The sequence below is a fragment of the Pelodiscus sinensis genome, chromosome 26 (genome assembly GCF_049634645.1).
Source record: "Pelodiscus sinensis isolate JC-2024 chromosome 26, ASM4963464v1, whole genome shotgun sequence".
Lineage (NCBI taxonomy): Eukaryota > Metazoa > Chordata > Testudines > Trionychidae > Pelodiscus > Pelodiscus sinensis.
Window position 1 is genome coordinate 11230612 of NC_134736.1, and position 26624 is coordinate 11257235.

Below are 26624 nucleotides of genomic sequence, written 5' to 3' on the forward strand. Positions count from 1 at the left end.
ATACAGTGGCCTTATTAGATTTTCTGTCAGATCTATTCCTTTCCTAATAGTTTAGTTTTTTGACTGCCACTTCACACCAGTAGATATTTTGAAAGAATTATGCGTCGTAACTCCAAGAATTTTCCACAGTAACTCCAAGATTCATGCTGAACCACATTTTCACCACTTGGCAGCATATGAGTTTCTTCCATTTACATGCTATGGAACACAGCTGTCCCCTGCTGCGAGGAGAATGCTGTGCTAAGGTCACAAACTAGAACATGCGTAGCAGCGTGGTTTAAACTACATAAAACTATAACATCCAGTGGCAAAAACTTCACAAAGGAATGGAGTGTGGGAGACATCTTTAAAAAAGCACATACAGGCCCAACTAAACATCACATACCAGGGAGAAAATCCATTCTCTGAAAGCAGATAGTCCACAGTCAGTCAGGCTGAAGGGATATTCGATGAGGCCCCCAAAATAAGATTGATTATACTCTAAAACTACACTTTATTGTGGAAGGAGGAGAAGCAGCACCATGTTCTTGGGGCTAAAGAACAGGATTAGGAGTCAGGAGCTGTGAGTTCTATTCCTAGCTCTTCGATTCCTGGCCTCACTGTGTTCCTGCAAACACTTATGCCTGTGCTTAACCTGATGCACTGAGTTGTCCCATTTATTTCAACTGACTCCAAAGACTCCCACTAAATTGAGTAGTGTTCAGTTATGCTCCCTGAGATACTGGGTAAATTACTGAACCCTGCTTTATGCATCAGTTTCTCCATCCTTAAAATGGAGTAGGGATGTAAAATCCAGTTTAATTAGTTAACTGGTTACAATGATATTTAATCAGTTAACTGACTAAAGGTGGGTGGGCTGGAGTGCCCCCCCTGCTTACTGGTTAACCAGTCGCATCTCTAATATGTAGAGATGTCTTTCCCTTAAGACTTCTTTAAAATCACTTTTATAGAATCATTTACACTTTCCATTGGACACAGTGCTAACTATTCTGATTAGTGCCATGGACTTCAAGTGGAAGGTAATGCAATACACATCAATACAATGGCACTCATCATGTTACTGAGCACTGTGCTTGGGCCTAAGCATTTGAAGGGTATGTCTTCTGAATGCCTCTAATATAGGAGCCTACAAAAATAATTCTCCACCCCAATTATAAAATTCTCACTTTTACTGCACTTTTATTTATTGCTCAATGAAAATATACTATGTACTTTACACTGCTGCAACATTTTCTCTAGTGCTGGGCCAATACCCATGAAGGCACAGCTCTGTGGTTAAGAAGTTGTTCCATAACTTAAAGATATGTCATTTGAGTGTCCTTAACAATAGTAGCCCAATGTCTGAGGAGAGTCTGTAATGCTGAAATGCTGGCTGTTCCCTCTGGGGGGCGCCGCTGCCTAAAATGCTGACTGTTCCCTCTGGGTGGCGCTGTTGCTGAAATGCTGACTGTTCCCTCTGGGTGGCGCTGTTGCTGAAATGCTGACTGTTCCCTCTGGGTGGCCCATGCTGCATGGGGAGTGCGGGGCCCAAACAGCCATTTGCTCCGCTTACTCGCCCGTGGCAGCCCGGCTGAGCGGCGCAGAAGTCAGCAGAGCGCCATGGCGGGAGGCGAAGGGGGGCGGGGCGGTGACGTGCGGCATGACAGCGGCTTCAGGCCCCACCCCCTGGTCGTGAACGTCACTGCCCCGCCACCCTTCGCCTCCCGCCGTAGCGCTCAGCTGACTTCTGCGCCGCTCAGCCAGGCCACCGCGGGGGAGCAAGTGGAGCAAGCGACCGTTTGGGCTCTGCGCTCCCCATGCAGCACGGGGAGTGCGGAGCCCAAACAGCTGTCCCCCAAGTGAGAGGCAGGAGGGAGAGAAGAGAAAGAGAGAGACAGAGAGAGAGGCAGGAAGCGAAAGAGAGCTGAGAGAGAGAGAGAGGGGGGAGGCAGGAGGAGGAGGAGAGAGAGAGAGAGAGAGACCGGAGGCTCAGGAGAGAAGACTGATGTGGAGGAGAGACCTGAAAATCCCGTCTTATGACGGGCTAATTGGCTAGTTAAATAAAATACATTTCAGTACCATTAAATATGATCAACGCAATTAATTAGTGATGGTGAAAAAAAACTCAGTAGGGAATAAACATTTTGGAAATTGTCAAGTGGCCCTGTACATAGGCAGGGTGAGATCATTATTCATTAAAAATGATAAATGGCATGACTGTTTTAATAATAATAAAATGCTAATGATTAAAATAATAAAGTAGAGGTAGACAATTGTGCTCCTGCCCTTGCTTTTAGACTTCTTCTGATGCAAATTACCTTAGAAAACTACAGCTCTTTTTGGCCATATACCGATCGCATCAGCTTTTGTCTGGGATCTTGTGTCTGAGAATTCTTTGGGGGATGAAGCTCCAGCAAAAACACAGAAAATCCTATTCATGGCCATTAACAAGCAACGTTGTCTATGCGCGCATGCACGCACACCTTAAGTATGTATGCATGTTTCATTTCCACTGGCTTCTGCAGCAGCTCAGGAAATCAGGCTCATATTATGAACTTAACCAAGTGTCACTGACAAGAATGCTGGTTTAGATGTTACTTTGTATGAAGAGATGCTGCAGAACTGGTCGAGGACTTGTCACAGGATGGGAAGAACATCCTCAAGGTTAATGAGTCACAAAGTAGGTTCATAGAAGGGCAGTTTGCACTTGGAAGAGCAAACTGCCTTTCTGGCATGCCGGAGCATAGCCAATATTCTTCGCTAGGAGGTCTACTCTAATCTAAGGTCCAAGGTAAGGGAAGAAGAGGGAGAGGGGTAGAGCTTCAAATGTGCCCCATCCCAAAGAAATGAAAAATTGTGTCATTAAATCCTACCCTATTTTTATATGTATATATCTGTAAATATTAGGTGCTGACAAACTGGGTCTTGTTTGTCATACATAGCTGCATAGTGGGGCTTCGTCTGGCTGAGACAGGGTCCCTACCTTGAAAGACTTGCAGTCCAAGTCAGGCAAATAAAATATATGGGGCAGCAGTTCAAAGGTAAGAAGGCCTCAGGAGACCAGCATAGGAAAGTCTTGCTAGAAGGGAGAGATTTAAAAAGAGGGTATTGGAGGGCATTTAGCACATGAAGTGGTGGTAATGGCTGCTGGAGATGGTTTGGAAGAAGGCAAAAGACAAAGGAGGAGATGGAGACAAAAGGACCAGGAAAAGGAGACAGCAAAGCAAGTGACTTCGGCGTAAATCTAATTTCTGCCTCTTCCAATCCTGCTGCACTTTTAGGGTATGTCTACACTACCTCGCTAGTTCGAACTAGCGGGGGTAATGTAGTCATCCGCAGTTGCAAATGAAGCCCGGGATTTGAATTTCCCGGGCTTCATTTGCATGAAGCCGGCCGGCGCCATTTTTAAATGCCGGCTAGTTCGGACCCCGTGCCGCGCGGCTACACGTGGCACGGACTAGCTAGTTCGGATTAGGCTTCTAATCCGAACTAGCTGTAAATGCAAATCCCGGGCTTCATTTGCAACTGCGGATGACTACATTACCCCCGCTAGTTCGAACTAGCGGGGTAGTGTAGACATACCCTCAGAGACTAATGGTCCATCTGAAAGTGTTCTGAGCCTCCGAAAACTGTATGATTAGCACAGCTGAATGCCTCCTGATCTATCCATCGGGGAGACAGTATTGGTTTATCCCCAATGTTCACCTTGGAAGAGCATCAGTGTTTGACATAACGTGCCCTGGCATGTACTAGATCAATACATAAACCTATCAGATAAATGTGTGCTTAAGTCCTGGTTTAATGGCCAATATGCACCGAAGAGGCACAGTGCGTAATCAATACACAGATAAACTATTTGGGGAGATATTACGAAGAGATATACTGGGACCACCGCAAATGTGCTCCACTGAGCCTTGCCACCTTTGTAGTTTGGCAAATCTCCCACCAATACACCTCCAATGGTGGGAGAACAAACGTCAACCAGGTACTACTCTTTTAAACACTGTGTCCTCTATGCCATAGGGGATCATTTGATTACCTAGTTCAGAGGCTTGGTGCACATAAAATGTATTCCAGATATGGATGGAAAAAATTAGAGGGAACATTGCTCAGGACTTCCAGGTGCAAGACCCACATTCAATTCCCAGTCCAGAGCTTTCATGAGTCAGTTTAATGAGGACCAGGGTCTAAATGAGCAGAAATCTGGAGAGACTCCAGTCAAGGTGCTCTTGCTTTACACAGTCCTTGGAGGTGGAGGACAGGAGGAGAACACTTAGTTAGATCAATAGCAAAGCTGATTAAAGAGGCCTTTGGTGACAGGCTTTGGTGGGAGCGCAATCCTGGATTGGACGAATGACTGTGGAGGGACCCTCACTATTCCAGCAGGATGATCTACATGCGACCCACCTGGAATGGGAGTCTGAAGTCAGAACCCAGCACTTGTGCTTTCAACAGACACCGTACAGTTGTTATGACACACTTCTCAGGGACTCCATAGAACAGTGCAATTGGCAGCTGGGTTTCCCTCACCCAGCAGAGTTAATACTGGTGTCCTGCCCTCTCCTTCAGGTATCTTGCCTCCATTTTTACCAGCCTGAAAGCTAGGGTTGTGAATGGTTAACCGGTTACCCGGTTCCTAGGGAGCAGCCCCCCACTGCTTCAGCTCAGCTAGCCCTACACAGGGATGGAGACAGAAACCCTGTGGGCTGTTCCTGTTGGGTTGGAGCAGTCTCCCCCTCTCCCCCCGATCCCACTTAGTCATTTAACCAGTTAACTGATTAATCAGGATTTTACATCTCTACTGAGAGTGGCTAGTTCCCTGCCCTCTGGCCCATGGTGAAGCAGTCTTGCAATTGGAGAGGGCCTTTTTCTTTGCAGTCAAAGGCCTCTTGTTCTTTTAATTCTCTAGCACATTTCAAGGTAATTGTAAATAAGCCAAAATTGCTTTACTCCAGTCAGACATACCAGACCTAAGAGTGACTGAACCTCCCCCTGACTCAACAGGGAAGGATTGAGCTTGCAGGGCTAGACTGAGCCTCTGACAGTGCTGCTGTGTACACCGCTATTTGCAGTGCACCCATGCAAACCTCGCTAGCAGGAGACTGGCTGCCTAGGCTGGGAGGTTGGTACCCAGCTGCAGTGTAGACACAAAAGGCTCCTTACACCATACTGGCAGCATGAAATGGTCTTAAAGCTGATGCAAAATACAGCTAATCTCACTTTCCATCCCTTTTACTCAGACAAAATGCTATAAAAGGGCCTTAGCGCATATCACAATCAGGCCCAATATACTTGTGATTGGCAACAAGTTAAATTTGGATTCTAAATCCTAGGAATACATTACAATGTATAGCGGCCTCAAGCAGAAAGGAATGCAGAAAATCTTATCAATACACAGCTTTAATTTCACTGGGGGCCGTTCTTATGCTTGTGTCCTGCCTGTAACAATGAAGCCCTGACTTAAGCGAGGGCACTGATGTCAGAAATCACAACCTCCTGCAGACCATTTAGTCCTCAAAATGGACTAGAGCAGAGTTGTCCAACAGCCTAGGAGAGCACTTCATATAGCCCAGGCACTTCATATAACCCTTCAATACAATATACTAACAGCTGAGTCCTTAGCAGTGGTTTGCCTCCCATGTTCTATAACCCTGATATACGTTCCATGCACTGATCTCTTTGTTTTACTCTACATCACAACCTATCTAAATACACACAGAGCAAGATCTGTTTGGCCCTCACATGGCTGTGCTTGGGTTTATCCTGTATAACGAGGTTGGGCACCACTGGACTATACGACATCCTCAATGAGGTACTGTGAATAAATAAAGAGAGACAAACTATTGCCTGTTATGAACACGCTATTTTCAAGGAGGTTTTTATTTTTAAAGATAGTGCATTTGCTGCCCATGAGATGCAGCATTTTTAACTATGCAAGTCCCTATAGGGACAGTAACATCAATGATCTGTAGGGTGAAGGGTGGGGCCATTACTAAGACCAGTGGTTCCCAACTTTTTTTTAATACCAGGGACCACAAACCCATTCACAAACTGTGGGTGGACTGGTAACATTTATTTCCATATTCATTGTTTCTGGTTCATCAAAATATGTACCCCAGCCGCAGGCCCCTCACACACTCCAGCCCTGACTCCTGCACCCCCTCCGTATTATGTTATTCAGCCCCGGCCGCCAGAGCAGGTCCCAGCCCCACCCACCACGTGGCCACAGAAGGTCGCAGCCCCCTGCCAAGAGGGCTCTGTCCCTCCCGCCATGCAGCAGGTCCCATCCCCCATGACGAAGCAGGCCCCAGTCACACACCATGCAGCCTCAGCTACCCCGCCCCCCCAGCACCACAGCCGGTCTCCACGTGGCCCTGCCTGCCAGGCCGCGAAGCAGCTGGTGAAGCTGGAACCAGAGCCCTGGTAAGGCTGCCTCAGTAGGGACAGCCTCACTGTGGCTCCAGCTCCAGCCACAGCACACCTGGCTGCCAGCCGCCCCACACACCCTGCTGCTGTGTGGTGAAGTGGTTGGAAGGAAACTCCCTTATGGGGAACCCCAACAGGATGGGGCTAATTAAAAGCTGGGGACATGGCCTGGCAATGTGCTGCGGCCCAGCAAGCAGGGGTCTGCAGACCGGCGGTTGAGAACCGCTCCCTAAGAAAATCTGCCTGTCTTAAGTTGCAATTAAAAAGAGAAGCAAAAAAGATGAAACTGGCTATGGAGAACCAACAGAAATTCAAATGTAAGGCACTTCCATTTGCCCCATGACTCTTTTTCATCCAGGTGTAGCTGCACATTTGGTAGGAGCAGGAAATGCTGACCTCAAACAATACGCACAAGGAGAAAACTGAGGATGGTGTGGGAGTTTACCTTTTCAAATTCCTTCTTTCTTAGCTTCATTAACAGGGGTCCTACAGTTGACAGGTATTTCTTTTGCTGTTTTATATACAGGCAGTCCCCGGGTTACGTACAAGATAGGGACTGTAGGTTTGTTCTTAAGTTGAATTTGTATGTAAGTCGGAACTGGTGCATATTGTAGGGGAAACTCTAGCCAAACATTTCTCCAGAGCTCAGTTTTATTCTCCCACACCTCACTTCCCTCAGTCCTTTATTCTCAAGCTGAGGCGTCTGCTGAGAAAAGCCGCTCCGCATCTCCCTGGTCTGCTGGGGGGGGGTGCTAGCTTCGTGTCTCCCTGGTCTGCTGGGGGGAAGCAGCTAGTGCGGGGTTGCCTCACCCCATTTGTAAGTAGGGATCCGATGTAAGTCGGATCCATGTAACCAGGGGACTGCCTGTATATATTGATTGGATTCTATTCTTTCCATGCCAACTCATCTGATAAAGTGGGTCTTATCCACAAAAGCTCATGATCCCGATACATTTTTGTTAGTCTCTAAGGTGCGAGAGGACTACTCGTCGTTTTTAAAGTTAACGACTGTCACGGCTACCCCTCTGAGACTTCTCTTTTAGGGGTTAGTGAGAGCTTTCATGGGTGTTAGAAATGTGATTCCTGTATTCAGGACTGCTCTAATGGTTTGCAATGTACCCAGAGCACACCCAGTAAGTGTAAATTGCTTAAAATGGATCCAGGAACAGATATGTTCAGAAGGGAAAACAGAGTTACAACAATTAACAGAAGTAGTGTGCATGTGCAAGCATGGGCTTTAAAATGTTGTTGGCATGACAAGTGAACTCCAGAGCCAAGCATTCTGCCCAAGGGAATGGAGCCCTGGGGAGCTTATTTCTCTTACAACAAAAACAAGTTTGTCAAGACTCAGCAGTTAGGCCCCGGACAACCAAGCGTCACCACCTATTGCAGAGTTACAGGTATTTTCATCCAGCAGAGGAGAGTAAAGATTCTGCTGCTGCCGCAGAAAATAAGGCACCTGGGCTCTCTCTAGGGCCTGAATCCTGGATGGTCAGTTCCTGCCCCAGTGTTCCGGACAACATCCCAGTGCCCTGAAAACATTACATAGCACACTGGTAATTAGAGTACAATGACTCAGTTGTCCATGGGGTTGCCGGGTGTCCAGTTTTGAACCAGACAGTCCAGTATTTGAGCTTTCTGTTTGGGAAACAAATTGAGAAAATATAAATGTCTGGTATTTTCTACATAAGATGTAACGTAGATTGTGATGTCATGTCAAGTGTGTCTGGTATTTTTTGTTGAAACCATCTGGCAACCCTAGTTGCCCAGTCTATTTTAAACACACACCTATGCTAATTAGACTCTCACTCCTGATGCTCTCTTGTTAAAAAGCTTTTTTCAAATAGTTTGCTGCTAGATAGTAAATCTACTAACACTAATTAAACAACTAACAAGCAACAAGTAGTGACGGGTGAAGGGAACCAAAACCAAACCAACCAACACCCCCCCTCGAAAGTAGACAAGAGAGATACCAGAAAAAGGCAAACAACACTTCTTACCTTGCTCTTGCTTCAGGGTAGAAAATCAGTACCTCAGCCGTAGCAGACTAACTCCTCAAAACTCATTAACAAAGCAGTGGAGTTTCTTAATCAGCTCAGTTCTCTAGTCCAGCCCCAAAGGATTAGATCCAGACAGTGTGAAAGGTCATTTTTCCACTGCACTTTGCCTCCAGTTTAAACATCCACCACACTTGTGCCCCTCACAACTTTCCCACTTCTCTTCTCTTGGGCTCCCAGCTCAGTTTCTCATGCTGTGGCTTTGTCTCCTGATCAGGGAACCTCTGATTCTGAGCTCACACTGGCTCAGGCAGTATACACTGTGCTTTGTGATTCAAGCAACGCACGAGGCCCCTCCCAGAGCTCACACTTGTGAAACAAGCTACTCTAGTCTTCCACTCAGGTGACTGCTTATTACTCAAACAGCTCTGAATGGCCGATTTTCTAGTTTACCTCCTTGAGGATCTGGTTTCCCTTCATTTGCCGCTTTTCCTTTATTCCAGCAGGCCGAGGATTACAAGGCACAAGGAGTGGCCTGTTGACAGGACAATATGTTTGGCTCCAGAGATAAGAAAAGCAATTGAATCACAGAAAGGGAGGGCAATAAAAAGCTGAGTCATGCATTCACAAGGAGGAATTCTAGTCCTGCAGCAAGTAAGGCTTTGTCTACACTTAACAGTTAAAAGGGCAGCTGCGGCAGCGCCTTAAACTAAAAGTGTGGCTAAGGCACAGGTGCTCTCAGCTCTCTATGTTACCACCTCTGTGAGGAGAGTAGCTAACATAGCCTGGTTCACACTGGTGCTTGAGAGCACTGTAACTTGCTGCAGGGTAGATTGTTTTTTCCAATCCCTTGAGCCAGAAAGTTACAGCACTGTGTAGACTTGGCCTAAGACACCCACATCGTGTCGTCTTGGACAGAAAATCTAACCACAACAAACTAATCCCCTTTCCTCCTTAGACTGTAAGCAGCTCAGGGTAAGGATCTCATCCTCTATTAATCTCTAAAGTATCATTCATACCTATGGTGCTGTATAAATAAATCAACTATATTTTTGAGAGTGTTTGTCTGTCTGGGAGTGAGCCAGCAAGCCTGTCTATCCATCCACCAAAATCTCTTAGGAGTCCCAAATTTAGTAGGTAGCTTCCTCCTATCCTAACTTAAAACAAGGTCAGGGTTTATTATGCCAGGACAATGAGATGTGCCTGAATGTGATTGTTTTCCATAACACAGAAAGGGAGGGGGTTGCTAGCAGGGACAGTCACACTGCATTACGTGACATACCCACATTAAATTGGGTACCTTCAAGAACAAACTTTGAGATATAAAATCAGTGGATAAATTAAGTAAACTGTAGACCAGAGGGATTAGAGAGGAATCTGGTTCTGTTTATATTGACATCTTGGCAAATAGTAGGGCTAGATGGGCAATTCACAGTGAATAATTTGATCAACAAATTTTCTCTCTTTTACTGTTCAAAGACTGTCCTCAAGCAACTCAATTTTCTTGAATGTATTTGTTAAAAATCATTAATCAAGTCAAGCCTACTGATAACACTTGTTCTCAGTTTGATATTCATAATCTGAGCTCTTTTGGCTGGAAGCAGATTACAATGTCATACTTCTTTTTCCATGCCTGGATGAGTTTAAATCACAGAATGAGGTTTCCTAACGTATGTATTTATGAAGCTGACTTTAGAATTCTCTTTCTGCAAATTCCGTCTAATATTCACATATAATTACCTATTTCATTAATGTTTCTGCTAACAAATTAATTTGCTAAAACATTTTTAGAAAATACATACAAAAGTAAATTCAATGTAAATGTACAATGAAAGTAAATTCAATTAAAAAAATCAGATCAGCAAGGCTAAGAAAGGAAAAATGGAAACACAGGACAGTTATATCAGGAAAACTTACTCACTCATGCCCTTTAACTACAATGCATTGAAATTAACAAAATTATTCATGGTTTGCCTGAGGCAAGAATTCTGCAAGACTGAATTAATTAAACTTTTAATTTTGCACATTTGATTTAAAACCAAGACTGCAGGTTATAACTGCTCCTATTTCCTGATAACTGGAATGAAAATGCAAGGATACTGTCACACACTCCATTAAACGCCTTTCCTAATTTATGATGGTGGTCTTATTGGCAAGAGATTACTGCTCTGATGATGATCACGGTGCTTGCGGAAAGACTTTACTACGTGTTTTACACTATGTGCTTTGCAGGGGGAGCAATCAGTCCTATGAGCACACAGCCTGCATGACAAGAATATGGTTCCAAGCCACAGGCAATGCTGCACAAAATGTTCAGAGTGTAAGGAAGACTAAATTCTTACACTTCTGTAATGTCCATCATATGGCATGGCATGGCGAGGCGAGCAGGGTTTTTATTGGGTTGAACCTGGGCACAGCTTTATTGATTTGATTTTCCACAATTTTTCCAAAGCTCATATTTTTCCTTTGACAATTCATTGTGTATGGATCAAAATACTTAATGGAAAAAGATAGCTGAATTAAATGAAACCAGAACAATATGGTTCAGAGTTTGGTACGCCCCCAAAGACAATGGAGATACACCATAAATGCAAAATATCTATAAACGAGAGGCAAATCAGACCCTATATTCGTGGTGGGCAACTTGCAGCCCGCGAGCTGATCATGGCCCATCGGGGTTCCACCTGCAGCCTGTGCACCCCCTCTCTGCCACCTTCCCCATTCCTCTCCCGCTTCATTGACTATGTTGGAGTATGTCTACATTACCACCCTAGTTCGAACTAGCGTGGTTAATGTAGGCAACCGAAGTTGCAAATGAAGCCCGGGATTTAAATATCCCGGGCTTCATTTGCATCTTGCTGGGCGCCGCCATTTTTAAAGCCCCGGTAGTTCGGACTCCGTGCCCACGGCTACACGCAGCACGGACTAGGTAGTTCGAATTAGGCTAATTCGAACTACTGTTACTCCACGAACTACCTAGTCCGTGCCGCGTGCACGGAGTCCGAACTACCGGGGCTTTAAAAATGGCGGCGCCCGGCAAGATGCAAATGAAGCCCGGGATATTTAAATCCCGGGCTTCATTTGCAATTTCGGTTGCCTACATTAACCACCCTAGTTCGAACTAGGGTGGTAGTGTAGACATACCCTTGGATAGTCTAATTTACATGCCTTGTCGGCAGAGGCATGTAGCCTAGACATACCCTAAGGTTGGTTGCCCATCGCTGCTCGGTATCTTCTTACTTCAGATGTTAATGAAGTATTGGTAAGGCAGTGTAATCTAATGGCAAGGAGACCTAGACTGGAATTCTGACCTCAGTGACCCTGACTTCATGGGTGCCAGAATTTCACAGCTGAATTCCTGCCCCCAGTAAGGTCCTCATGACCAGTATGCTGCATGGCCTCAGGCATGTCATTTTACCTCTTTCACCTGCTCTAACTTTTGCTTGTCTTGTCTATTTAGGCTACCAACTGTTCAGGACAGGGCCTGTCTCTCCTAAGTTATGCCTACGTACCAACTGGGGCAGTGCTTCCCAGCACAGGTACATATGCACTAGCTCCGCTCAAGCTGATGTTTTAAAAATAGTAGCGTGACTATGACATACAGCAGCAGCTCAGAGTAACTCAAGCCTTCACCTCTGTTGCTGTGGCCACCCTGCTATTATTAGCATGTTCTCTGAACAGGGATAACACTGACTGTCTACATACATCGGAAAGTGTCCTGCCAGGTGCTGTGTAGACGTACCCTCATACAGCCCCCAGCACAGACTGGCTGACAGGGACAGCGCTCCCAGGTGTCCGGTTTTGAACCAAACAGTCCAATATTTGAGCTTTCTGTTCGGGAAACAAATTGAGAAAATATAAATGAGAAAATATAAATGTCTGGTATTTTCTAAATAAGATGTAATGTCGATTGTGACGTCATGTCAAGTGTGTCCAGTATTTTTGTTGAAACCATCTGGCAACCCTAGATGGGGAGAGCAAGGGGGGCAGTTGCTCCAGGGCCCAGTGATTTAAAAGTGGCAGTGGGGCCCTTTAAATCACTGCCAGAGCCCCGGGTGGCGCTCTCCAGACAGCCTGCCCTTTCTGCTGGACTCCCCACCCTTCTGGGGCACAGAACCACACTCCCACATTGCCCAGGGACCTGGCAATTCTGTCAACTGCCCTGCACTAGTACAATGGAACCTCGATGTTGTAATGCAAATGCAGCCATACAAAACAGCACATTAAAGAATGTAAGACCTAACCCAAAGCTTGCTGACCTCACAACTGCCTTTAATGGATTTCTGATCAGGTCCATGCATTGTACAGTTAATCCTGAACTCGGACCTTTGTTTTCCTGACGCTACTGCTGCGTTATCTGCAGAGATGCCTTGATTAATCTGTATGTGGTTCATTTTCATACAACGGGGCTGATGTTAATAGTACTCATGCTGCTAAAAATGCCCTCACGCTGTCCATTTACCTTGTAATTTTCTCTAACTTCCAAACTGGCAAATTCAGCTATGCAAGGCACCTTATTTTCAGTGTCACCTGCCCTGTAATCATGTCCATTGAAAAATCCTGTTTACAAGTGAATTTGGGAGTCATTAACATTACAGTTGAAAGCTCGCAGGGAGGCAGAGAAGCAAAATATCACACTACTAAGACTAAACGGAAGATTGGGGCTGCCGCGATTGATCTTCTGGAGTTTGATTTGGCAAGTCTAATTATATATATACATACGGCCCATTCATCTTGAGAGATGGGAGATGATGGTAAGCAGCGGCAGTGGCTAATCTATGAGTTGTGCTTGGATCTGCAACTTCTTTCATGGCTTATGCATCCAATATTGGATTTGCACAGTCAATTACAATAGCTACATGCCAGTCTACTTCCATTTTCATGAGTGAGAATTTTTCCTTCTGGGGTGGAGTTCTTTTGCATGTCTTGCACAGGTCCTATTGAGAAACGACATGCCCTGTTATAATAATTGTCGCCAGGTGTTGCGCTCTGATTACGTAGATTCCCAAGAACTTGGATTGATGTTAAACCTTTTCATAGTGTTTTTACATATATCCTTGAATCTTAACTTTGTCCTTCCTCTTGCCCTTGCTCCACTTGTTAATTCACCAAAGAGGATTTCTTTAGGAAAGTGTTTATCACTCATTCTCCTCACGTGGCCGAGCCACTGGAGTCTTCTGTTGTTAAGGATCGCTATGAAACTGGGTATGCCAGCTCTTGATAGCACATCTACATTTGAAACTTTGTCTTGCCACTTAATATTCATGATTCTGCAAAGGCAGTGAAGGTGGAAACTGCTCAATTTTTTCTCTTGGCACGAGTAGGAAGTCCAGGTCTCGGATCCATAAAGCAAGACACTTAATACGCACGCTTGGTATAGTGATATCTTTGTTTTCAATGTCAGTTTGGGATTGTTCCATGCTCGTTTCATAAATCTGCCAAATGTTATGGCTGCCTTCCCAATTCTGATGTTCAGTTCTTCATCCATGAAGAGATTTGTGGTGACAGTAGACCCAAGGTAACGGAATTGTTGAGCCATCTCTAATGGACTGTCATTTAGAGGGCATCCCCACCAGCATCTGGTACTCCTGTTTGTGTGGGAAATAAGGGAAGCAGAGGGAGCATTTTCTCCCATCGGCCTCCCGCTGTGGGGATGGTAGGGAAACTCAAAACAACATACATTTACTCTCACTATGTAATTAACGAAGCTTGTGTGGCGTATCTTGATTCGACATTTTCTTTTAGTGTAGACCTGGCCTAAGGAAGAGGCAGGCTTGTAAACAAGATCAGGACTCCCACACTCACAGTGCAGGCTTGCCATAAAAATGTCTTGTGTGTGATAGGATTGATGGGAGCACACCACTCTTATGTTCTCCTTTTGTGATTGGAGCCACGGAATGGAATAGTTTACCTTGTGTGCCCAAGTTGCCAAGAAACAAACCAGCGAGTATGTTTCACTGACCAAGGCAAAAGCAGTTTGGAAAGATATATAGGCTCAAGACTTTTATCTGCCTTTTTCTGAACAAAGCAAGTTCCTGAGAGACTGATTCAAAGAATTAAATGGAAAGGTTCATGCTGTAGTTATAGGATTAAATCCTGGAAAAAAATGACCGCGAGGTTGACTCAGTCCTTAAATAAAACCCTGTGAATGAAACTTCAAATCAGCAGAGCCTTCTGAATTAATCACAGGCTCAAAATGATTCACAAGCTAATGAAGCAGGACCTGAAAGCCAGAGTAACCTCCAAACTGTACCTTGAATCAAGTTTAAACTCATTGCTAAAGAGAGAAATACCCTGCCACAGCAGTGTTTGTGGGTCTTAAAGAAACAATTAGATCTGTCATTGACTGTAGTGGGAGACCTTTTAGAGTGTACTAAACTATGCCCTCTGTGCTAGTTTAAAGATTCTCTCCAAAGCTATGCAATGGCACATATAAATCAAGGGAAAATTAGCTGCTATAAAGACTGCCACGTGGTTTAGCTGACATGATGTTCCTATTTTGACCCTGCTCTTTAAGTCTCTTTTCACTTTCCCTGGTGATGTAGCAACTTTAATGTTAAACCAATAAAGCACAAGAGCCGCAGGCATGTACGTTTATAACCCAAGTGCCACCCCCTGCTGACAGACAGGCTAAGCAGATATTCCCATGCCTCTGTGAATTTTCATGGGGCCAGGGTGTAATCGGAGATTCATGGTATGCACCAGCACAACCCCTGATAAATCCAGAGGCAAAAGCACAAACAGATTGGAGGTATGTGCCATGCATTTGTGTTTAAATCTGCCTGAAAGTATTTCTGCTCCACAGCTTGCCTCCCATAGTAATTTACAAGTGCACAATGCTATACAGAAAGAATAGGGAATGTAGGGAAGGGCAATCTGCCATTTGTCTAATTTCAAACCATCTTGAAAACTGAAGCGGAGAGCAAGCAGAGTGAAAAAGAAAGCAGACTGTGAAAACGAGGAACATTCTATGATTAGTACATTGATGCTTGCAAAAAGCATTGTTTATGACCCAGTTCTACCTCCTAGCTCATGTTACCTTACTCTGCAAGTTCCAGTGGGACTCTATTTCTTGACATTAGGTGCCAAAATAAAGCCACATAAATGGCAATAGGCTATAAGACACCAGTCTCTCTCTGTCCACATGCATATGTACTGTATTTATGTTTACCTGGTTGCACACAGAGCAAAATACACTAAATCTGCCTGAAAAGTCTCTTTCCTGGTTAAAAGGCCACACACAAAAAAGGTCAAGGCAGGATTAGATTAATGTGTGTCACAAAGAGGACGGAGAAAATTATTTTCCTTAACGTCTGATGATAGGACAAGGAGCAATGGGCTTAAATTGTAGCAAAGGAGGTTAGGTTGGACATTAGGAAGAACTTCCTAACTGTTAGGGTTATTAAAACACTGAAATAAATTGCCTACGGAGGTTGTGGAATCTCCATCACTGGAGATATTTAAGAGCAGGTTAGACAGACATCTATCAGGGATGATGTAGATGGTCCTTAGTCCCCTGCACTCACAGCAGGACCGGACTTGGTGACTTCTTGAGGTTCTTTCCAGTTCTAGCATTCTATGAAGGACAGCTTTTCCTTCATTTGTTGCATTAAATGTCCTATCAGGTCACCTAAAACACTGAGACACTTGTCCTTTCTCCTGCATTTTGCACTCACTCCATGTCTTCAAGGAGATTGTGATTTCCATCTCAACGTGGTTGATCTATTGAGTGACGACATGTATTGAGGGAATTTACTGCTCCTGGAAATCCTCTGGGAAGCTCTTTGAATTAGAATATAGAAAGGATGTGGACACATTGGAGAGGGTCCAGCACAGGGCAACCAAAATGATTAGGGGGCTGGATCATATGACCTATGAGGAGTGGCTGAGGGATTTGGGCTTATTTAGTCTGCAGAAGAGAAAAGCGGGGGTAAGGGGATTTGAGAGCAGCCTACAACTTCCTGAAGGGAGGTTCCAAAGAGGATGTAGAGAGGCTGATCTCAGTGGTGATGGATGGCAGAACAAGGAGCAATGGTCTCAAGTTATGGTGGAGGAGGTCCAGGTTGGATATTAGGAAAAACTATTTCCCTAGGAGGGTGGTGAAGCACTGGGATGGGTTCCCTAGGGAGGTGGTGGAATCTCCATCCCTAGAGGTTTTTAAGTCCTGGCTTGACAAAGCCCTGGCCGGGATGATTTAGTTGGGGTTGGTCCCGCTTTGGGCAGGGGGCTGGACTCGATAATTCTTTAGGTCTCCTCCAGCCCTGGGATTCTATGACTTGCATATAAAGCACAACAAGTAACTTCTTGGTAGAGAGTTTCTAGACAGAGACTTATGGGGACTCGGGAGGAGTGTGGAGATGTCCTTTTGACGCTGTTTCCAACGAACAGCTCTTAGATGTTTCCCATACCCAATTTATAATACCTCTCATACATTGTTACAGCACACAGACTAGTTTGCAGATCTTTGAGTATATATTTATCAGAGCCCCTAATGTCAAGAGTTTGTTGCTGTGTTCCTAGAATATTTAAAAATGAAGTTCTGGGAAACCACCTTCCAAGTTTACACCATCTGCTATAGTTTTTAGGGCAGTGGTCCCCAATCTTTTGGGGCTGTTGGGCGCGGGGCCACTCACATGCCGGGCACCCGGGGATGGGACCGCACATGTGCCCGGAGGCAGGGCCACCCATACGCCGTGTGCCCGGTGCCGGCGCCACCCATGCGCCGCACGCCCGGGACTGGCGCCACTCCTGTGCCACACGCCTGGGGGGGGGCCCGCCCATATGCCGTGCGCCCAGGGCCGGAATAGCCCATGCGCTGCATGCCCGGGGCCGACGCCACTCCTGGGCCACGCGCCCAGGAGCCGGCACAGCCCATGCACCACTCACCCAGGGGTGGGGCCGCCCCTGTGCCAAATGCCCGGGGCCAGCGCCACGCGCCCAGGAGCTTGCACCGCCCATACACCGCGTGCCCAGGGCGGGGCCAGCCCTGATCACTCAGCAGGTGCACAGAAATGGCCCGTCGGGCACCGAGGCACCCACAGGCACCGCGTCGGGGACCACTGTTTTAGGGTTTAAAGTTAAATGCAGAACAGGTAAATCATGCCTAGAACAGGACCAGCAGCGAGAAAAGGGAAAATGGAATAAAACAAGAGACAGAGTGAAAGAGAAACCCGGGTGCTTTTCAATGAGGTCTGAAAGGAAAATGTTACTGCTATTTTTGTGGAAGCAGTCACTGTTTCCAATGAGGTATCATATCCCACATCTCTGTTATAGTCCTGGGGAGTCACTTAAAGACACTGTTACTGTCTCCCAAGAAATCTTTTAATGATAAGAAGTCACTGGAACTACTGGTGGTAAGCATTATGCCTGGACTTCATAAAAAAACACCCTGAAAGTTCCCAAATAATAAAACTACGCTAGCCTCAGCTCTGCTGATATTTCTCAGGTACAAAATACCAAAATAATACTGAGAAAGAACTGGATGGGGTGGGGGGAGGTGTCTGGATGGGGGGGATGTTAAAAATTGGTTAACTGAATAGTCGATTAACCTCATGAATTCAATTACTCGACTATTTTATAGTCCCCAGGAGCAGGGCAGGCAGCCAGTGCCCTCTGGCCCCCACTCACAAGGAGGCCCCTACCATTCGGTATCAGCTCCAGCTCCCCTCGCAGACCAGCCACCTGTCGCCCCATGCTGTTGCCTCTGATAAAGAGGCAGCAGCATGGGATGGCAGCAGCCCCTGTCTGGGGATGGATCTGAGCTCTCAGACCTGGCGTGAGCTGGAACTGAGCCAGGCTGCCTGCCCGCATGGCTCTTACTACACTTTAAATGCAGAACTGCAGCGGAAGTAGGCCCTGGACGCAGCATGAGCCAGGATTGAGCCAGGCTGCTGGCCAGACTGCTAAAAAATGTATTGGGACGGAAGGGGGGGGGGGGGCGGGCGGAAACGTGTAGTCTATAGCATTAACCCTATAGGCTTTTGCTTATCAGTTAATCAACTACACTATTACATCCCTAGCGTCTACCCTTCTTTATTTCATTGTAAAGCAGCAAAAGGGGGCACAAACCCAATTTAAAAAATCCCATGTCCTAACCTTTGACGTGAAAAGATGAAAGTACCACGAGCAGGTAGGTAAGAATCAAGGCAGTGGCATACATAGGTAAATACCGAAGAGCTGGCAATCATGAGAGACAATGACATAACACTTGGTCCTTTGAAGCACTTTCTATCAAAGCACTTTCCAAAGATTAAGCTCATCACTTAGCCCTCGGTGTGGGAAAGAAAGATGCAGGATGCTAATATAGTGGACCAGAAAGGCAAAAGGAAGATCTGACAGGTTCTTGGAAGCATTGGTGACTCACTTATGAGAGGAGCATCAGTATCAATGGCAATATCATTAACAATAATGACACCCATAGAAACGCAATCGGCACACTAAACAGGAACTGTGTTGAACATACCTGGTGAGGACATGAGTACACTTCAGTTCCCATTCATAAAATACTTCAAAGACATACAAGGTGACAGGATGCAAGTCACAGCCCTGAGTTCTGTGGGACCATGCCTCATTGCACAAGACATGAAGTTAACCCAGTGTCACCGCACTGCATCAAGCCAGCAGGCTGATAACTGTACTTTCTGACTCTTGGTTTACAAAGATTTTTTTTTTAAAACACCCAAGGAATTTAGGAGCATAAAAGCCCATGATTTTCAATGGAACACAAGTGCTCCTAATGCCTTTTGGCACTTTCAGAAAATTCAACTTGTAATATCTCCCCTTCCCCGCCTCTTTTTAAAACTATTTCAGATTAATTTAGTGCTGGGGGACATATGTTCTCTCTCTCTGCTGAGGATGCCAAAAAAAGGTGACATATCGCATTACCACTCATCTCCCTCATGCTGCAGTTTTGCATAAAAATATGCTAAAGACGTAACTACAGATATTAATACATCACCACAAAATTTAAATGTATGTTTAGCGAGTGATTCACAATAACGGCCAAATGGCTAGCTAGAGCAAGCTGGATCTATCTGTGCATGCTACCGTTCCTCAGCTCTCTTGGAGTGGTTCTGTTTTATCTATTGTTCTCCTGAGAGGCTGTTGCAATGTAGTCATGACAACAGCAATACTGCACGGTTGTTCTAAGCTATCACTGTAATGGTGTATATTATTAAAGCTGCTGCAAAACTATAGCGTTTAAACCACATTTCTTCTCTCTCCTGTCTAATCAAGCTCTCCTCTGTAATGCAGGAACAGGACCGTTTTGGCACCATGTATTTTTAAAAAACATTTTTAAAGGAACCATGATTTAGATTCAGAGGAGAGATTTCAGAGCAAACCTATGATGCAAACGAACACCACCAATGTTCAAAGCATCCAATCCGAACAATCTTACTTTCGCATGCTGTTTCACTGACTTCAATGGGATTAGCAATGGAAAAACTGCTCGCATAAAGGATTTTCAGCATCAAGGTCTTGCTTGTCCAGGTTCCAGAAAGAAATAAAAACCAACATAATCTATTTCAGCTATATCTAGCTTCTGTAAATACATTGTTAGTACATAGCTACTGCTATCACAGACAGTATTAGACTTCGGGTTAGGACATTGAAAGGCTAATTGTCCATAATGGCTCTACCTGAGCTCAGCTGGGATTGGTTCAGAGTCTCTGCAAAACATGCAGAACCTGGCTTTACACTATCCATCTCCAAATCTGCATGCAGTTTGGGGTGAGGGGTGTAGAAAGGGACAAGGCAAGAGAAAAAACAAACATTTAATTAAAAAAAAAAGCTAGTAGAAGAAACTCTAAGAGACTAACAATGTCATTTGCAGAGACAGTATTAACAGAATGAACACTTCAGAAGTCTGAGCTCTAACTGGATGTACTGAGTCTGTTGGAAACCATGCACATTTATGAAGGTAAAACCAGAAGTAGGCAGATTACCCACAAACCTATCTTTTGATAAGAACTGGGCTAGCAGTGACCACATTTAAATATGATTGTTGACAGCAGGTTCCTAGCATGTGTTTACCAATGGTGTATAAAGATTTCTCCAAGTCCCCAGAGAAAATAGCAGCAAGTAGCCCCGCTTGCACAGTCCTGGCCTCAGGTGTAGTCGGACCCTGAAGATATAGGTAGAGCCCTACAAATCTGGGGCTATCCATTTTGTATTTGCAGATGCAAATATCCACAGCTTATTTTGGGGATACTGATGCAAATACTATTTTTTTTTCTAGATCCCACAAATTTCGTGGATATCTGCTTTATATTTGCGGGTATCTTCATCTGTGGATCATTTTTGCAGGTGTGGATCCAAATTTTGGGCTTTAGTTACAGGGTCTCATTTTCAGAGGCACTCAAACCCCATAACTCCTGCTGAAGTCAAAGGGAGCCAAAGGTGCTCAGCAAAACTCAAAATTAGGTGCATGCTCTATAAATCTTTTCTCCTAAATAAACATGCAACTCTCGCTAACTCTAAAGAAATCTCTACGAGCAGAAAAGAGGAGAGAGATGCTGACCCTGTAAAACTGGTAACTTCTATTTAAAACAAAATACACATTAAGTCTTCCTAAATTACTAGATGCAGGAGACGTTTAACTGGGGCCCTTTCATATATGAGAATGTTACAAACAAGAACCACCAGCGTACAGCACAGACAAATACTTAAACATGCCAATGAAGTCTCACATGGTATGTACTGGCGTTCCATGTGCTATGGCAGCCAAGTTTCTAACCTATTTCTTCAATCGTGTTACTCAGAAAGGGACATGGCTGCCAAACTAAATTAATTTCACATGAAAAAACAAGCAAAACCACTAATAAGCTTTATACCTTTGAGCAGAAATATTAGACCTGACTGAGTGCTTGAATCCTTCCCCTAATGAAATCGTTTTAAAGGAAAGAGTAGGAGTGTTGACCTTTCAGACTGCATTAAGTAACCAGAGATGTGGCCTCTTTTTTTTTTTCTTCATGTTACAAAGGGGAAAAACACACACACACAAATATCTGAGGTTAACTGCTGCTGAACCCTGGAAAGAATGGCATTTCTGGAGGGTACAAGGTTTACTTCTTTCCCACAAAGATTTTCTGCATATAAGGAAATGAAGAAGATTCTTCCTCTCTCTATTTTTTCCATACATCCCAAAACACCCCAATCCAAAACATCTCTTGGGTATCTCTAGTACTCACTATCCTCACTGCAAAATTTGTTTACGTTGTATATCAATAACATGGTATCTCATGTCAATCAACTTTACCTCAGTCTTGAGTGTCTTTGCCCCACTATCAATACTCTCAGGCTCTTTGCTTTCTCACTGAAAGTGGGGATGACAAAGAAAATGGCTTTGCTATGATTACTGATATTGCTGGCAGTATTTAAAGAAGGAATGCCTTCGCCTATTGCATGGTCCTATCAAAGGCACTGTTGTTCTGGTGTCCAGGATACTTCTGCCAAGAGTTATCCCCGACTGCCTCACTGGTGGCATTCAGCAAAGCAGTGCTGAATGAAAGAGTTTCCCTCCCATCCTCCTTCTCAGTAATGGGATGTCTCTGCAATGGTCCCCACATGGTTGTTGCTCCACACAGGAAGATACTGGGCATGGGTACCACATCCCCTTCCCCACAGTGCAGTGCCGAGCACCACCATCAGGCCAACAACGGGAGGAGATGGGGACTTTTAAAATAGCCAATTTGTTTAACAGTTTATTTTTTTGAATTGTGAAACTGAAGAATAAAAAGTTGCATATAGGGTGGGGGAAGATGTACAAAGGAGGCTCAACACATATCAGGGTCCTGTCTTTAGGAATTTAAGGGGATAGAATGTTCTTGACGTGGGACTGATAATTATGTGTGTTACATTAGTACCTAGAGCAGGGGTCTCAAACTCCCAGCCCATGTTCTGCCTGGAGCAATTGCGCAATTTGGCCTGGGACTCCTGGCGGGTCGAGGGGGATCCTGTCTGTTACTGGCCCCCAACCACTGCCCCTTCCCACCACTGCCTCGTCCTCTCCCTCCATGGCACACCGTCCCCTGAGCAGGCAGCTTTGGGGATCAACAGGGGGATCTGGCACCGGGAGGTGGAAGCAGTCCTGTTTCCCATGGCAGCAGGAGCTGGGCGGAGCGGGGGGAAGCGGAGCGCATGGATGGGCTCATTCACTTTCCTATGCTCCACTTCCCTGCAGCTCTGACCCCCACGAGGAGTGCAGGGGAGGGGTGCGACTGCTGCCGCCATGCGACACAAAGCCTCTCCTCCCGCCATCCCCAAATTCACATACTGGGGGCCAGGGGCCCTGGAGCAAGAGGGCGAAGCAATGGTGGGAAGAGGTGGGGCTCGGGGGCCAATAATGGACACCTCCCCCAAGCCTGCCGGGAGTCCCAGGCTGGACGGTGCAATCGTTCTGGCCAGGACTTGCTCAGGGGCCAGGAGTTCAATGGTGGGAAGAGGTGGGGCTCGGGGGCCAATAATGGACACCTCCCCCTAGCCTGCCGGGAGTCCCAGGCTGGACGGTGCAATCGTTCTGGCCAGGACTTGCTCAGGGGCCAGGAGTTTGAGATCCCTGCTCTAGCGGTCCAATTGAAATCAGGGTCCTGCTGCCCAAGGCACCAAAGGAACGCTGCTCACAGGTTGCCTCACGGTGTCACGCTGGGGACAGGGAGTGCGCCTGTTACTAATAAAATTATCAACCCACTTTTAAGAAAAATTGGCTAATTATATATTTCTCCTGAAAATATTTTATATATATATATATATATATATATATATATATATATATATATATATATATATATATATATATATATACACACACACACACACACACACATACATTAATATAATGGGCTGTCCAAGTCATAGCTAGATCCCTTCCATCTCCCAATGCATTAGCCCATCTTTCTTCCAGCTGACAGCTACATTTTGTTTGCATGGGAATTATGAAGTTGTTTTCTTCATTTTTGATCCCGGTTGTATTGCCATACAGTGATCTTAGCATCTTTGGCAGAAGAGAGATAGAACGATCATTGTCTTTCTTTCCTAGCTGCATTTATTTTATGTTTAAAGATCTTAAAAGCACATGTTTCAATACAATTCTGGCTTTCTTGAACATCTCTCAAAGCATCACAGCTAGTCACTGGCTTATATGCAAAAAGGAAGAAAGCAAGAGAGAGAGAGAGGAATAAATGAAAACGTACAAGGGGGGAAGTAGCTCCAGGACGCTGGACGGGCTCCGTGGGCAGGGGATACTGGGAAGGTACAATTTAAAAAAAAAAAAGAAGAAGAAAGAAATGGTTAAAACATGGACCCATTCAAAATGGGTCAATTTCAATTCAAGGTTGGCTAGACTGCACGCAGTGCCATTTCCTTGCCAACCCACCTCTAGACAGACGTACATTCTGGACCCAGTCAATTCTGCAAGGTGCTGAAAACCTTCTGAGAGATGCTCAGTGCCCTGAACCCCACTAAAATCAACAGAAGTTCAAGGGACTCAGGACCTAACATGGATCCTGATTCAGAAAAACACTTGAATGTGTTTTAACTTTTATCTTATCCCAACTGAGCAACACTCTTGAATACAGTCTCATTAATTTTTGATCTGAGGAAGTGGGTCTGGCCCACGAAAGCTCATCATCTAATAAACCATCTTGTTAGTCTTTAAAGTGCTACATTGTCCTGCATTTTGCTTCAGCTACCGCAGACTAACACGGCTACATTTCTATCATTAATTTTAATGGGATGCAAGTATGTATTTAAGGTAATGCATGTGCCTTGTCAAATAAGAGCCAGGCATGGGAACTGTATTACCTCTCTAAAGATGGACAGTTCCAACCAATAATGAAAACTACTCCAGAGTTTGCAATATTAAATTTATAAAAATCACATACTTCTCTACCCAATTGGGTCCCTTTTTATGTTTTAGTTTAGATCATTTCAGCGGTTCTAAAGCAAAAAGCTACTTTAAACTTACTTCTCTCAGTCTGCATTATAGCCCACAAAGATGTCAAGAAAAAGGCAGGGCTTTGACAACGGTTACACAAGTCACAGAATCATAGAAGACGAGGGTTGGAAAAGACCTCAGGAGGTCATCTAGTTCAGTGTTTTTCAAACTTAGGTCATGGACCCAGCAGCAGGGCAAGCTGCTGGCAGACCTGCACCATTTCGTTTACTTAATGTGTCATAGTCATGGAGTCTCACAGCTCCCATTGGCTGTGGTTCGCAGTTAAGTAAACAAAGCAGTGCAGGCCTGCCAGCAGCTTACCCTGGCGGTCCAGTGATCCAAATTTGAAAAACGCTGATCTAGTCCAACACCCTACACGTAGCAAGACCAACCCCAACTAAATCAGCCGAGCCAGGGCTTTGTCAAGCCAGGGCTTAAAAATCTTGAAGATGGAGATTCCACCACCTTTGTAGGCAACCCATTCCATGCCCACTGCAGAGAAGCGAGAGTAACATTGGTTTGTTTTTATAATTAACTTAAAAAAACAAAAACCAATAAGCACCCAGAAGCAATTTCCTACCAGATCAGATCACTTTAAAACTGGGGCTTAAACTAGTTGACTTTGAAGTTTTAAAATTATCATGAGTACACAACCAGGTGATATCCATAACAGTTGAGACATGCACAGAAAAAATAACTAAATAATTAAAATTCATAATTCATTTACCAATAACATGCATGCGTAGAAAAGGGTCCCCAGTCCTGCCAGGTGTGGACCAGCAGCAGCACATATTAAATTCCAAGGGAGCTGAGAATATGTAACATCTCATAGAACTGGACTCTTAAGTTTGTCAATATTAAGAGAATACTTTCAGGATCTTACACGGTTGAACCACATGTATCAGCCCCAGGCGTGTTAGTGCATTTGGCTCCTCTCCAGTAGACACTGAAAGTTTAGTCTCAAATTGGCTCACTGACATTCCAATATATTTTAGATTTAACAGGAAAGTTATACATTACAAACTCAGTAATTAATTATTTTTAAAATCATGATTGAGGATTAACAAACATGGCCCTACACTGAATTATAAATGTTTTAGCAATTAATGTGTATTTTGTCTAGAGCAAAAAATCTATTTCCAATGGGCATTAACCAGCGTTAACAGGCCTACTTAACCTGTGATGTTTGCTCCAATCACCTGCAAACTCCACTACACCCTAAACAAAACACTTCATCATTGTCTACAGAGTTTACAAGGATCTTATTTTAATGCAGGATCAATCTCTTCCGAGTCTGTTTTGTTAGCAACCATCTCTGAAACAACTGCTGCAACTCAGTAAATTTCTTTGCATTTTAAATTAGATCCACCTCCAATACTCAATTCATACTGCAGACCTGGATTTTAAACCCTTTTAAAGTCCAGAGGATTATCTGAATCTGGAGTTTTGATTCATCTTCATTATGACGTTAAAAATATTTATTTATGGTTAACTACTTGTATCACGTATCAAAATACAAGCTAATCCTCATTAAGGCTTATATATAATTATATATTAGGTGTTGAGCCTTAATGAGGATTTGCTAATATATATGTGCAGGTATATAGTAGATAAGTAACTGTACCTTTTAAGTCGAAACAAAATGAATTCCTTGGTCGTAAACAAGGCAACTATTCCGGTTAGTGGAGACATGGCGAATGGGGAGTTTTAAACAATTCAGAGCTTTGAAAGAGGAATGAGCGAGTGAGAAAGATGTTCAGCACCAACTCACCCATTCCTCCTCCACTGTGCTCAGAACTCCATGCTGTAAACTGTGGATGTTTATGCTGTTTTCACACTGGCACTATTCTCCCCTAAATTATGAGGCAACACTGTTCAAACGCCTTCCAAGAAACTGTTGAGCCAAAGAACTTCTGAGAGAAGACTTGGTAAGCAAGGCTTTATGCAGGATGAGACACACAGTAACAAGTTAAACGTTAACATGTGAGACATACAATGAGTTTATGCCATCGCTGACATATCTAAAGGTTAGTGATCAAAGACAACACATAAAAAGAGATGGTGCCTGTAATCATTATAATGAAAATCAGACAAACTGAGATGATATGAACAAATTCAGATCCTGTTCTCAGACACACCTACTGAAGATGAACAGTACCAGGGATGAGAGTAATGAATAACACTTGAAAGGCACTTCTAAACGTTTCATTTAGAGGAAAAGCACGGATTGTTTTCCCTTAGCTAAGCAGCAGGCTGAAAGTTCAGAAAGTTCATTTCTCACCAGGAAG

At 44.5% G+C, this 26624-nt stretch overlaps 1 protein-coding gene across 18 annotated transcripts in view; it reads right to left on the bottom strand.

Annotated features, from left to right (window-relative positions):
- Positions 1-26624, bottom strand: part of ARHGAP32 (Rho GTPase activating protein 32) — a 465356-nt gene that overhangs the window by 59435 nt on the left and 379297 nt on the right. For 13 of the 18 annotated variants that reach the window (XM_075909249.1, XM_075909242.1, XM_075909245.1 and 10 more), the window contains 2 exons: positions 23594-23644; positions 20042-20116 (listed from right to left, as the gene is read on the bottom strand). The exons of 3 other annotated variants lie outside the window; for them this stretch is intronic. In XM_075909249.1, the coding sequence (XP_075765364.1) occupies positions 20042-20116; positions 23594-23644 (126 nt within the window). Of the gene's footprint in view, positions 1-8405; positions 10043-20041; positions 20117-23593; positions 23645-26624 lie in introns of those variants that run through there. 2 more of the 18 variants (XM_075909241.1, XM_075909256.1) reach the window with 2 other exon arrangements.